Below are 15,489 nucleotides of genomic sequence, written 5' to 3' on the forward strand. Positions count from 1 at the left end.
TTAGAAAATTATATCTAAACATTATCAAGAAGTTGCTAGGTATCATAATTATTAACTTTCCCAATATTTTAGTTGAATGACCTAACTCATCTGTAAATATGGTTACATACTTTGTTCCCCAAGAACCCGACAGTTTACTCAAAATTATTTTAATATTTAAAGTTTACAGAATATATATTACAGAATAGTCCTCTGCCTACAGAATAGGCATTTTTCCCTCTAGATGAAATAAAAACACACTCTATCCTGCAATAATAGAGAATTCAAATATATTAAAATCCTCATATTTTGTAACGATTCCCATAGACCCACGGTGTATTTGTACTATGTCGTTACAGTGTTCTTATTCAAAAGATGATATCGAAAGCATCTGGGGTGCCATTGCTGTAGGACGAAAACTTATGAATTTCTTTGGCTCCTGCGTGTTTAGATTCTCCACTGACTGTGATTTCTGCACCAGTGCTTCCTTTTCCAGTTTGTTAAATGCAAGTTATGATGACTGTAGAGTCCAATGCTTGACTCACCTCGCGCATTCTTCACAGTGTCAGATTTAAAGCACGTGTATCTTTAACATTTATACATGACCACGAGCTAACTTTTAAAATAGCTTAAAATTAGAGTTTTACAGCATTTAACGCCGTTTGTATTAAAGTCCCCTCTCTTCCACTCCCGTGGGTTTTCAAGTGCTCAAAATGTTTCATTACTAAACCAGATTTATTTAGACAACCTAAGAAATATAGTCCTCTCACTATAAACCAAATACAAAAGTTACAGAATTTAGCAAGTTCATGAAGATATTACTGTTTAGTATAATATAGAGCCACAGATTTCTCATTCACAAGTAAACTGTGATTTTAGGAAAAACGTGTTTCACTTTAAAAATAAAATGAATCACCCCTTAGGGTTAAGAAGAAAGTGAAGAAACTTCATAAACACATACATTGTTTTATGTCAGGTATATCTCAATTTTTTAAAAAGGTGAATATATTTTACTCTCTATAACCTTTTGATTAAGGTTTTTCTAAGAACTGGAATATAATATAATTTACAATACAAGCTGAGACTATTATGATGCCTTCATAATCTTTTTATTTTTCATTGCTAATTTGGCAACCATTTTTTAAGCAAGTGCATTTATATGTAAGCTACTACTGTCTATTTGTTGAAGACACGGTCTGTTTTAGTCATAGTTCTTGAAGGACATGCTGCAGCAGAGAGCACATGATAAATGACGACCCAGATTCACATCCTTGGAATTTGCTGGATTGCCAAAGAGGCGCATAGATGGAGCAAATGCACTAGGCGTAAAGTGCCCTCTGCTGTTTGTCCAGAATGCTGCAGTCACAGTTGTACCCAGCTAGGTGTGAAAGGTCTCAAAGTTCTCCACTAAAAGCCTCGAGTAAATGTACCACAGCTTTTCTATTCACTCATCTACTGATGGGCCCTCGGGCTGCTTCCAGGTCGTGGCTGCTGTGAATAATGCTGCAATGAATATAGGGGTGCATGTCTTCTTTCGAATTCGTTTTTCAGATTTCTTAGGATATATTCCCCGAAGTAGAATTGCTGAGTGATAAGGCAGTTCCATTTTTCATTTTTTGAGGTAACTCTGTGCTACCTTCCACAGTAGCTACATCAATCTACATTCCCACCAACAGTGCACGAGGGTTCCCTTTTCTCCACATTCTTGCCAACACTTGTTTGTTGATTTGTTGATGATAGCCTTTCTGACAGGTGTGAGGTGATCTGGAGCATTATGCTAAGTCAGTGGTCGGCAAACTCATTAGTCAACAGAGCAGCAAACCGCTGTGCTAAGTGAAAGACAAGTAACTTAGGATTTTACTTATACGTGGAATCTAATGTACAAAATAAACTAACAAAATAAAGACAGAATCATAGATACAGAGAACAGATTGACTGACAGCTGTCAGAGGGGAGAGAGGTTCGGGGGCTAGGTAAAAAAGGTGAAGGGATTAAGCAAAAAACAAAACAAAAAAAACTCATAGGCAGTATGGTGATTACCAGAGGGAACTGAGTGGGGATAAATGATGATGGAAGGAGACTTGACTTGAAGTGGTGAACACACAATACTGTATACAATGATGTATTAAAGCAGTGATTTTCAACCGTGTGCCGCAAGAGAATTTTTTAAATATGCAATACCTGACTATTTAGTCAGGGGCACTGACCTCTCTTCCCTTAGCCAGGGGTGGGCAAACTTTTTGACTCGAGGGCCATAATGGGTTCTTAAACTGGACCGGAGGGCCGGAACAAAAGCATGGATGGAGTGTTTGTGTGAACTAATATAAATTCAAAGTAAAGGAGCGGAGGGGAGAGCAAGAGAACCGGATAGAACAGCCGGATCCGGCCCGCGGGCCGTAGTTTGCCTACGGCTGCCTTAGACTGTCAAATAAAAAAAAAATGATAACAGCCAACATTGCAATAGCTGTCCAGTGTGAATGAATCAAAATTATACCTATTTTTTATGTCAGATTGACAAAACATATATACTGTAGTTTTGGTGTGCCACAGAATTTTGGTAATTAGTTTATGTGTGCCATGAGATGAAAAAGGTTGGAAATGGCTGTGTTATAGAATTGTACACCTGGAACAAATATTTTATTAACCAGTGTCACCCCAATAAATTCAATAAAAATAAAAATGTTTTAAAGCCTCAAGTAAAATCGTGTTAGGTCAGTAGGTTCGTTCTAACGTTACGTTCATGTGGACTTGTGAAAAGCAGTTTACAGCTGCCTAATGGTGGCAACGGAGCTTCCTTGCAGGAAGGGAGCAGTGGGTCTTCCTCGTTGCTGGAAAAAACGCTCCCCCTGTAGGAAGGGACAGCCCTTCAGTGATCCCTCTTCCCCTGGAGATTCTCCCATGTTCATTAGGATGTGAACTTGCCCAGATTCCTATCGTCTCAACCCAGAGAATTCTGTATGTATTTTACATTTTTTAAAAGTAGGTCGAACAGTTACTTTTTTTGCACTATATTTTTCAAAAAAATATCTCTGGGCCACTAGAGGATTTTGGTTTTGTGGCTAAATATGAAACAAAAGGAGGTCCCTGCGCGTCCAAGGACTTGAGCAAGTCTGGGCTTCTGTAGAGTCTGCTTAAGGTTCTCCAGCAGTTGACAGACTTGGGCTACAGCGGGACCTTTTCCAATTATTGATCTATTGCTATGCATCTTGACAATGCCATTACTTGTTCCTTGGTTATATAGCCTCTTCTCATCTTTCTCCTTTCAAGATGTTGACCCACCTGAATGTCTGAGCTTAGGCTAACTCTCTCTTGGCACAAACTGAGAAGTTTATCTTTTTTGGAAAGCTCTCCATACTTTTGACAGACTACAATCAACTAGGTAATTTAGAAGTTACATAATAACTTTAAGGGTTTTTTTGTCCTTTCCAGTCTTGGTGACATTTCAGCTGGTCAGAAGGCTTTTGTAAGTTCTATTACAGGAACTTTATGTGGAATAATTAACTTAAGTGGAGCCCCTAGGATCCTGAACTCCCATGCTTGGAGTATTTGCGGAGGTCTCTGTAAATCCAATATTGCATTTCATGGAATCTTAAGTATTGTCAATTATAAGAGGCAACATTACTTGATGGATCACAAGAAAAGAAGCTTTCGACTCTTGTTCTAAGACACCATCAATTATAAAAACCCCATTTTAGAAATGTTAAAATGTGAGGGGGGAAACGTGTATTAGAATCAATGAAATAGGGTAGCTCTCATTAACAACTGGGCCATGTTCTAATATATTGTTTATTTATCATTCATGATTTAGGTCTTAGAATAAAAAAGACATGATTTTTTAGCTTGCAACCTTTTGCTTTTTGTCTTGTTTTTGTTTGGCTTTTATTTCATCTTGTTTTAATGAGGGAGGGAGGAATGCAACGGTCAATGTTTGATTGGAGATAATTCCTGACACAGCTTTAAATTCCAACCTGGAGATTTGGAATCAAATATTCTCACTTGGAAATGTCCTCTCTTTGTCCTGAGTCCTTTGTTCCTTCTCTGGTTTCCATCTTAATGAAATGCTACATTGTTGTTTCTGAAAAAGAAGGAAGGGAGGAAGGAGAGGAGAGGAGAGGAGGGGAGGGGAGGGGAGGGGAGGGGAGGGGAGGGGAGGGGAGGGGAGGGGAGGGGAGGGGAGGGGAGGGGAGGGGAGGGGAGGGGAGGGGAGAGGAGGGGAGAGGAGAGGAGAGGAGAGGAGAGGAGAGGAGAGGAGAGGAGAGGAGAGGAGAGGAGAGGAGAGGAGATAATTCTGACTTAGATCTAAAAGTAGTGCCCTTCAGGCAGTTTTCTTTGGGGTAGGATGAGTAGTCTACTGGCTTTGATGAGATAACCCAGGGTGATGTTGACTTACCTATACAGGAAGTGCCTGGCACAGAGCAGATGCTCACTAAATCTTCAACGGTATCTAATCTTGATGTTGAGGACTCTTGCTAATTTGAGAAGGGCACAAATATATTCTATCTGGTAATTCCTAGTACCCCAAGGTTTGCATCATTTCTACTTGTTATCCTAAATAACAGAATTCCTTTCAAGTCTCCGTTCTTTCATGCATCTGAAGAGAGGTGATCCATGTGCTTTGGCATATAGCAGCATGCACCACAATGGAAAACTAAGATTCAGTGTGTCTGTGTTAATGGCAGGTGTAGCATGACCTAGAGTGAAAAGAAGAGGTAACTAGAGTAGGTCCCTATGTAACTGTTCTTGTCATGGGTATCTAGCTGATCTCAGCTCACGTCCTAAAATACGAGATTAGGACACTGAGCTTTTTATGGTACTATATGAATCATTAATTTCAATGCTGCTCTCCATGCCCTTTATCAGATATGCACCTATCAGATACATACATGTTGTGGTTGCATATAAAAATAGTGATATGGTTATTTTAATCTTGTTTTCCATTCAAAAGACTGTTTGATTCAACTAACCGGTTATTACAGCAAAATGGTCCAGCTAATCTTAGTCACTAATGTGATTGTATATTTGTAGCTTCTTCCATTAATAAAGGTTCTTATTTATGGACTGGTATATCAGGAGAGCAAAACATAAATATGCTGGGAATGAAGGGAATATATATATATAAAAGTATTAAAAAAAACATTGCCTAATTGAATGATAATAATTTTATTTCCCTTATTGCTTTTACATAATAGCCATATTTCGTGTGACATTCTAGAAGGCTGAGTAATTATATCTTTAAGTGTAAAATAGATTCAAATCCTTAGAGCTCTGCATTAAGCTTTATAATGATGAAGGTAAGTAACATAATGATAGAATACCTTAACTGGGGTTAGTGCAGAGGCAAATCTAAATAATATATGTCTTCCGATTTCAACCATTTGAATTTTCTAATGAAAAGTAGCATATCAAATGTGATAGGCTTTCATTCAATGCCCCAGAGGTGACAAGTACTTTCAAGTTTATCCAGGTAGAATTCTCAAGGGTCATATTTTCCATTCAGTGCAATTATTTCTGATGCTTCTTAGTAGTTATTGGGAAATTACCCAGAGTTGTCGTTTGTGTTTAGTTAGTTAATCTTACTTGTGATTTATAATGATAGTATTATTTCATCACTCCAATTAAATGAAAGATTACATTGAACTAGTTTGTAATCATATTCTTGTTTTGTGGCCTTGGACATACAGTACATGATAACGTCACTTTGTTTTTGTACCTAAATATTATTGAATGCAAAATCTTGAAAACTTCTGTGAGTGAAATACCATGTAGTAGCCTCAGAGACAAGCTATAGCAACAGCCCAGTGTGCTCACCTGTCCTGTCCTGGTCGTGCCTTTTAACAGGCCTTAGGAATGTGATGCCCCAAAGCTCCATACTGCTGAGCTGATAGAGACCTTTCCTCCTCAGGGAAGACCCACTGGCATTGGAATTGTTAGGCATGACGAAAGGTCTCCATTGCACATCTGTCTCCAAATTTAGCTTACCTGCAGAGTTTTGCTTGTGTTTATCTTACAGATCCCCTATGCAGCAAGCTTGATCAGGAAAGAAAAGCTTGGTGCCCATCTCAGCAAAAGTTAAATGGTGAGTTCACCGGAGGAAAGAGATTTTCCTGAACTCTCTGATTGTATTGCTTGGCTAGGTTCTTTATTGATGTCTTTGAAATAGCCTAACAGGTTGGTAAAGCTGTATCCTGTGTTTAAGCCAGTACACTGATGAACTTCATTATATTTGGGCATGAGACTTCCTAAATGAATGGCTAAGTGGGTCTTATAAATCCTATGGAAATTTTACAAAATGAAAGAAGTTCTCTATTCAGTCTGCGGGAATGATCTTCATTCTGTTTGGAGGTTTTCTGCTGTTTCTGGTTCTACCTGACACCCTGATCACTGCCCCTCGAGAGAACACTGGAGTGTCAGCCGTCATGTGTAGTGTCTCATCTTCTCAGGCTCGCTCTTGCTTCCGAAAAGTCTTCCTTGAAGCTGACTTTGAGTGAATTACCGATAGGTGGTGAGATGACCACTGTAGACCTGTGAGAGCTTCTGCTTCATTCTTTCCCTAAACCAATAATAGTTTCTCTTTAGCTGAAGCCAAGTTCAAGGTTGCACAGCAACAATTTGAAAGACACATATTCTGGGCTCCTAAGGGAAAGAGCACAGTGAAAATCCAATGACTCTTCAGAATATAACTAAACATTTCAAAAGCAAGTTTTTTATTATTATAGAAGAAGACGTATAGTTATTAGAATTGAAGGGATCCAAAACTAGGATTTTGTTTTTCCTGTAACAATATGTTAGGATGACTTAACAATTGGAATTGCTAAATCAGAAGAGTAAGTAACAAAATGATAGAGTACCTCAGATGTCAGAGGTAGCTTTTGTAAATGTTCATGGCCAACTAGGATTGTGATCATTTGTCAGTTTGGCCATTCCCATGAGAATGGTTCTTCCCACTTCTTCCCTCTGGAACATATTTTCAACTCAATGGAATTTATTGGCAAAAATAATTCCGATCGTACAAAACAGGCTCATCTTTTTTTTTTCTTTCTTTCATGCATATCAAGAGCATCCTCTACTATGGGCAAATGACAGTCCCACTTCTTGCCATCACTTATATTTGTGGTAATCTTTAGTATTTGTCTTAATTGTGTCACATTTCATTTGGAGCTCAAAACTCTTTCCAAGACATACTCTCACGCATGTACTTTCTTTTCATTTTACGCACAGGGAACTGAGGTACAGTGAAGAGATGTGATCTTTTAGGTCTGTGTTGCAAAGCCAGGACTCCTGACTTTAGATCCAGTGCCTACTTTCTTCTAATGTATGCATTTCCTGTCTTCTGTGAGCAGATATTTCTGCAACAGAGATGGTCAAATAATTATTTTGTTTTCATTTCCATGAAGTCATACACAAATGGTCCTGTAAGTTTGACTGCATTCTTTAGATTCAAGTATTTTTCTTAAATCTGAAGTTGACTTTGGGCAATTTTGCATTACAGTATACAGGTTTGCACCAGCAGTGTGAAATGAATAATTTTAGAACATTCAAACTCCAGTAAATCTTAACCCAGAATATCAAATCTTAACCCAGAATGCTGATAAACCCAAAGTGTCAAAGTAATTGTCTTTCAAATCAAAGAGAATATATTAGGATGTTTTTGTTAGTAACCTTTTATGGAAGTAGAACAAATTCAGTAAAGTCTACAAATGATAAAGTCATGCAAGTCATACAATACATGTGTCTGGCTTCTTTTACTCCATATTTGTGAGATTCATCCATTAGAATGTAGTTTGATTTATACTTAGGAACTTCAATAAACCCTCTTTTTACTCCTTCCACTTCCCCAACTCATCTTCCTTGCTTGTCAGACCTGAGCTGCTCTTACACCTACAAAATGAAGATTCACTGCCCAGAAACCACGCCTCTGAGAGTGACAAAGCATCCAGCTAGGTGGAAAAAAAGATTGATTTGTGTTTAGTAACTAATGCTTCCTCCATGCTGATTTTGTTTCCATCCTTGCAGACAACAGGGATTTCTCTAAGTAGACCCTGGTGCTTTCAGAAGATTAGTGGTTACTTAAATGCTGAGCTAAATCAGCCAAGCAGAGAATCACGACCATATTGTTAGAGGCAGTATTTGATTCTCAACATGCCAAGCCTGCAAGGAATTACCCCAAGAGAGATTACAAAATAAAAATCATTACACTGAGGGAGAGAGACAAATTCTGTCTTGCTGAGTGACCGCAGGTTTCCAAATTAGGGACTGATGCATTAATGTCTTATGCAAGAGTGACCCTTAAGGTAGTGTGCTGTGTTCTTGCCACCCAGTGGATTCCAATATGACTATTAAGCGAAGGAAGCTTTTCAAAACCACAGGCAATCCACTTAATAAGCTGAGCAAGTACTGCCACATATCACTGCTCTACAAATCTTTCTTTGCACTACATTAGGACATAAGAAAATCCATGTTGAGTCCACCCTGATTATTTACTGTGTAATCCCATTTAAAAAGCCAAATTGTTGTTCTTAACAATACCAATCTCAAAATTTAGGTATATACACTGAATACTCTTACCTTTCCCTTGATAACTCCTTAAAGATCCATTACCCATGGATTTATCTAAGCCTTTCTTCAACCAAGGTATAGTCCCCTTTGGAGCAATGAATTCTATTTGTTTAGCTACCAGCTGTGTAAAGTGCACTTTATTTTGTTTATCTTCAAACTACCTCCTAAAACAAGCCCTACTAGATTAGACATTCTATTGCTCTGCATATCTGTTTCTTTTTTATTCATTTTTTTATTTGTTATTGATTAAGGTATTACATGTGTACATATCTGTTTCATTGTGAGCTCATGAGTACAATGGAAACAATTTGAAAAATATTTCAAAATTTTGTGTGTATTATTCTTTCATCTGGGATTGCTTTTAACACCAGAATTATTCCTGACAGTCTTTCTTACCTTGGTTTTTTCTGTCCCGCACAGACACCCCAGTGTAATCTATGTAAAATCACCCCAAATAAAAATGCCATGTCAACACTAATTTAATTATTACTTTACATTCTTTTTCTTCCAAGCATCATTTAACATTATGCAAATGTCATCCATGTACCTGGTTGAAACAGCCATGTATTTCACAGAGAAGTCAATCATTTGATATAAGTGGAAAGTGCATTATAGGAAATGGCTCATTCATAGTCACACAGAAACTCATTGACCAAGCTGGAAATAATAATAACTACCATTTTTTTGAGCACTAATTATGCCAGGTAGCAGACAGATTCTTTGCCATACCATCTTTTTTGGTCCTTGGAACTCCATAAAGTAGATCCTATTATTATCCCTATTTCATGCATGAGAACACTGAGGCTCACTCAGTGAGGTCACTTAGCTATAAGTGAAAAAGCCAGGATTGAATCCAGGTCAGAAGTGACTCTAAAGCCACTTCTCTGTCTTACTAAATCATTGGGCTGGTTTTGAGAAATTCTAGCTTCTAAATCTGATACTACCTCCCAGTGTTATCTTGAGTAATATCATTTGATCTCTTTGCATCTCACATTCATCTATAAAATGTGGTAGCCAAACCCTATCAAAGTCTTTGCTAGCTCTAAAATTGTGACTCTTGCATACAAATCTCCTGTCACATTCTCTCTCCTTTCCTGCTCAAGATCATGTACAACACTCAAGGGCATGACCCACCTACATTTGCCTTATGTCTGCATTGTCTCCATCACTAATTACTACTTTGCATCCTTCTGGAGAGTTTGAAAGTAGAATTTTTTTCCCCCTATGCTAACAATATCTACCTCTTTGGTCAACTCTTGTTATTTTATTTTACTTCTCGAATAATTATTACAAAAACCACAACAAAGGAAAGGTCTTAAAAGGCTGTTGCAGGATTGCAATTGAACTTTCTGTGTCTTCTTTTTGTAGAGATCGAAGATGGGGGTTGGAGGGGGCGTGGAATGGCATATTCATTTCTCTCATCTGTAGTCAGACATAAGAGGACCAAGCTTTTTCAAGAGTCTCCATTGATAAGGGCAGTGTGCTCCCACTGTTCGAAGCACGTTGTCAATTATCCTATTTAATCTTCAAAACAACCCATTGAGAGAAGTGCTACTACTTTCTCCATCCCACAGCTGAGAAAACTGAGATGCAGAGAGAAGAGTAAGCTGTCTGTGGTCCCACTCCTAGCAAGTGCAGGATTTGAGCCAGGCTGCCCTGCTCTGAAGCCCACACTTCACCTGCTCTCCTCTGATTTCTAGCCTGAAATTGTGGCCTAATTCACATTTTCTAGTATTAGTTACTAAAATCCAGTTCATAACTAATCCAGTGGTTTCACTGATGCTTAATCACACAACTTTCAGGGATACTTCTACAGTTGCCCTAACATCCCAGGGCAAGAAAAATAGATGTAAATGTAACTTGGGCCATCCAGCCAAGGCTCGCAGAGCCCCAGAGCATGAAATTGTCTGTCACTTTCACCACAGGCTGTCTTAATGTTTGCCCACCAACAAATGGGAGCTTCTAAAATCCAACACAATGGCTTTATGTAAAGAAGGCATCTCGAACCATCACACTCTGATTTGGTAATTCTAGTTTGGCTCAATGTTAATGGAGATGCAAGTAAACATTAAAAAAAGAAGATGATTTCATGGTCACTGTTTAACAGATTTTGTCCAAACTGTACTAAAAATGTCTTCTCTTAAGGATATACTAAATATTACTTTAAATGTTTTCAAATAATCTGATTACATCATGCTGACGTTGTCATTCTATGCTTTTTGTCTTATCCCAGGTGCACAGAACCACTTACTCTTGTTCTCTTGTAAGATACAGCCTGCCACTGAGCACTTCTGACCCACATAAAGACTGCGATTGAAAGGGCTTGGGAATCAAATAGAAAATCAGGTTCAGGAGAACCCAAGGACAAGTGACCTCAAAGCCGCATGGACAACCATGTAAAATAGACTGTGGCGGCCGTTTGTTAGTGGGGGGAGGGGGAGCCAACCAGAGCCGTCATTGCTTGTCACATCTTTTTGTGGAACCAAAGTTTGAGTCTTTGTGTTTTTAAAGGCCAACTGAACCCAGAGCGTTGGGAGTGCTGTTAGCCAACCAGGGTGGGAAATTCATGGACGGTCCCAAGTGAGCTCAGTGTTGCACACGTGGAGAGGGCAGCTCTAAAAACTGTCTGCAACTTTTGAAGAAGTGATTCTTTGTGGAAAGAAAACACAAAACCTGTCCTTGGAGTGGGGACCACGTTTCGACAGCGAGGATGGCATCAGCCGTGTAAACTGCTTTTCATAGCACACTGGACAGACTTTCACGTGGCCCCTTCCTCTCTGGTACTTTGCCTGCTGTATGAATGAAGATTGTATTCCTCTGGAGATATTTTACAGTTTAATATTGAGTGTAATTAAGAATATAATCATGTTATCAAAAATGGTATTTAACTCTGTTGTAGTTTCTTTAACATTCATGTGGATAAAAAAGTCTATAATAAAAAAAACACTATGAAATAATAGTTGTGTTCATGTAGTCAAATGCACGTTTGCTTGGGGTCAACTAATAGAAACTAATACTTTTTAGAATTATTTTGGCATAAAATATTTGAATAAATTATTTTTGAAAACAGAATTCCTTCCAAAATGATTATTAAAATCTAGATTAGCCTTTGGCCATTGTTTGCAGCTGGAGTCCTCCCATCACATTTAGGACCCTGATCTGGGTAAAGGAATGTTCTAAACTCCTGCTAGGTCTTCCGACATGTTGGCGATGGAGTTCATATTGTGCCTTTTTCCTTATTGTGATGTTGAGTCAAAGTCCATGAGATCCATCTATGCCAAAAATCCTGCCTTTCAGAGAAATAGAAGCGCCCAAATGATGACTCCTTTGAGGCGAGGATTGTTCAGGTAGTGCTGCTGCACAGAGTCTATTGTGGATGACCTTCTACACTGAGGTTGCCAAGGACCATCCTAATCAAAGAGGCTTCTCACCAATGGCATCCCTGGACAGATTCCCAAAGAGGTTTAAAATGCTTTACTGTGATCGTTGATACTTTCCTCCACCATTGTCATTATCATGCATTATCCTAAAAAGCTTCACAATTTATCCTTGAGATAATTTTATTTTTATCCTTAGCTACCACATTAGAACATCAAAGGAGGGATGCTCATGGTGCTTTTTGGCCTAGCCTATGAAGAATGGGAAGCCGGGTCAGAGAACGGATGTAAACCAAGTCCTGGAGTCTGAGGATGGGTTCTCAGTGATGACTAGCGGAAAATAATCTAAAGATACTGATACTGACCATGGAGGGCAGGATGTTCTCTTTGGAGTGTTCTTCCAGGAGGGGCCTGGATCTAGGTAGCCCTTCAGAGATGTCACACATTTCTAAGACTGGCAGCTGTGCTGGGAGGGTGGGGAGGTGGGGAGAGTAACTGGACAGCCATGTTGATGGAGTATTTTCTCCTGTGTATCCTTTAAATTTCATATAGGGTTGGAAGCCCAATCTCTTTAGCTTTGTAATTGAAGCCAATAATACCAAAGGTGGCAGAAAATGATCTGGGAGGACACATACCTGGCTCCATGACCAGCCACCAGGGAACAGCGGAGGTCATTTATCTGCAGAACCCAATGCAAACTCAGGGACCAGGCAGCTTCTCAGAGCAAGAGCAGCAGCTTGGCTAGAGATTTCTGGGGAGAACTAAGAGATCTGCAGATGAATTTAAGGTCTTTGCCCTGCAGCTTCCCAACTGGCAGTGTAAACAAGCCTGAAATGTCTTTTTTTTTTCTTTCCAATTGCAACTTTAAATGGCTCAGAGTTTATAGTGCCAAGATCAGCAAATGGTCTTGTAGCAAAAGGGAAATGAGAACCAGATAACTTGGCAAGTATGTCTAGGAGCCTGGAGTTACTAACCATGGCATAGCTCTGAACTGAGTTAATGGTCAAGTGTGTAGGACCATTGGCCTCTGTTACTAAATGCTGAAACTACATTGGTTCTTTCCAATTCTCTATCTACATTCCAGGCTCCATAGGAGACCAGCTGTACATCTGTCCCTGAGTGCTAGGAGACTCCTGTTGTCCTTATTCTTACAGCCTTAGAGTTTCCCCATCATTTGAGATGTCTTATCAGACTGAGTCTATTCCTTAGAAGCACCAGAGCTTAACAGTCCTCTGTGCAACCATGAAATTATACACCAAAACCAAAATCATCAGATAAAAAGAGTCAAGGAGAGCCAACATGTGGTATGGAAACATCGCTTACCCATATATTTTCTCATTAACGAGAGTGACTGTATCTTCTCTATTCTAGCAAAGCTCCATGCTTCTAAGTTGGAACAAAAGGAATTTGTCCCTAAAACTGGATGTGATTGGGTTATCTGAGCTGCGTTGTAGAAACAGACAGGACATCCATCTCAAGCACTGCATGGGGCTAAAAATAAAGCCACTCTTCAGAAGGACAAATAATTCTTGTTTGCACAAAATGACAGCAGAAAAACGTTGTGCTCTTTTCTTTGACTATTTTGTCATGTCAAAATTTCAAGGTCAACCCAGCTATTAGCTAATGAAGAATACAGGCAATGCAAACAAAATTCTCCATTTTCATTCCAAGTGAAATTATAAAATCAGAAAGGCCCTAGCAAATCAAAGCAGAAATCCTACCCTAACCAATAAAGCATTTCCTATAGGAACAGATCAGACATTTCAGACTAATGCTTTTGATCCTCAGAATGCCTTGAGTAATTGCTTATCTCTTTGCCATAGGCAAGGAGAGTGGGACATTACATCCCAGTTTCCTTGGATTGAGCAATGAATGTAGCCTCAGGTTTGTGGGAAACGGAGGGAGAACCCTCCTAGCTACAGTGGCTATGGCCAAGCAGATAGGACCTCTTTCATGTAAGGCCAAGAGTTAAGACAGCCTTGGTCAGCAGGGAGGAAGGCCGGAGAAGGGGAACACCATCTGCGTGCTAAGGAGACACACTGTCATTGAATGGGGCACTTTAAGCTGACTCCAGGTCCAATGAAGAGCTCCTTGCCCTAGCCATGGACTGAAGAGTCCTGGGTTCGATCCCGGTCAAAGGCACATACCTTGGTTGTAGGAGGCAACCAATCAATGTTCTTCTCTGTCTCTCCCTCTCCCTTCCATTCTCTCTAAAAAATCAACGGAAAAATATCCTCTGGTGAGGATTAACAAAGAGAGAAATGGGGGGGATCCTTTCTCTCTACAGAGATGAGCACACAAAGTTCAAGTCTGACCATCTTATAAGGTGCCCTATAGATAACCCCTCACAATTTATAATTATACACTCTTCCATTTGTGGAAAGGTGCACACTAAAAACCTTATGGGGTACCTTATGTTGTTTTATCTCACTGTACCATCCCCCAAGTACTGAGCACAGTCCCTGGCAAGTAATAGGTACACAAACATATTTTGTTGAATGAGTAAATGGATTTCATTTATTTTATTTGAGCCAATCTCAAGGGAAGATCATTTCACTGTTATCACTTTAAACGCTCTCTCAAAGAATGTTGACGTTTCATTTAGTTTCAATGGGCCGAGGTGAGAGCAGCATGGCTTAGGAACCCACGTGGGCATTGGCTGTCATAGTCAGAGGGGGCAGCAAGGTAAGCTTGAGAGATCAGGTGATAGCTCTGGGACCCCCAGACTTGGGCCAGTAACCGCCACACAGGACTGGGAGAAGAGATCTAAGGCTTTCTAAACACAGCTTAACTCGGGTCTTGATCGAGGCTCTGAAACAGTATAGCAGCTTTGGGAGTAGGAATAGAGAGAGGGCTGGTTTTGAAATCAGAAAGGTCCGGAAAAACACTAAGAGAAGAGAATACCTTTCTGCAAATGGCCACTTATTTCCATATCATGTCTAGTACACACATAATTGAGAAGTAATAAACTCAAGTTCATAAAGTAAGTAATTACTGTGAAAAGCCACAACTCTGAACTAAATTCAGAATTTCCCTGAAAGCATTGTTAATGTCTGGAGTTTTCAAATAATAAAACTCATTCTCTTCATCCAACTCTTACATCATCTCACTATTAAAGACAGTAGCTTCCTGGATAATTGTTAAGGATGGTTTTCTTTATTATATTTTAGTCCAGTTAGCAAAGTTTATTGATTTATACTTCCTTATAATTAGTTGTAGTGATTAAAATAACTTTTATGACCCTCTAGGGATTGACTTTTTAAAGAATCAACATTGCCCCCAAATTGTGTGCTTTTAAAACATGGTTAAATACTGTTTGAGTTCAGTAATAAGCCATCATTGGTGAAACTGTGATTTTATATGCAGTTGCTTTCTCATCCTCTATTTATATGGCACCATCATCCAATTACTTGGCAGCCAATAATAATAACAGCAGCCAACTTCCACTGAGTGATTACAATAAGCCAACGATTGTGCTAAGTGTCTTAATGCATTATTTCTTTTAACAACCCTATGAGGCAGGAACTGTTTAACTATTTAATTGAAATTTGAAGGAGTTAATTCACTCAACTCATAG

At 39.2% G+C, this 15,489-nt stretch overlaps 1 protein-coding gene across 2 annotated transcripts in view; it reads left to right on the top strand.

Annotated features, from left to right (window-relative positions):
• Positions 1–11,598, top strand: part of SKOR2 (SKI family transcriptional corepressor 2) — a 49,954-nt gene extending 38,356 nt beyond the window's left edge. For both annotated transcript variants that reach the window (XM_080683918.1, XM_080683917.1), the window contains exons 8-9: positions 5,990–6,055; positions 10,769–11,598. In XM_080683918.1, the coding sequence (XP_080540044.1) occupies positions 5,990–6,052 (63 nt within the window). In that variant the 3' untranslated portion in view covers positions 6,053–6,055; positions 10,769–11,598. The remainder of the gene's footprint in view (positions 1–5,989; positions 6,056–10,768) is intronic.
• Positions 11,599–15,489: the final 3,891 nt, after the last annotated feature.

This window comes from Plecotus auritus (assembly GCF_963455305.1).
Source record: "Plecotus auritus genome assembly, chromosome: 8".
In the NCBI taxonomy this organism is placed as follows: Eukaryota; Metazoa; Chordata; class Mammalia; order Chiroptera; family Vespertilionidae; genus Plecotus; species Plecotus auritus.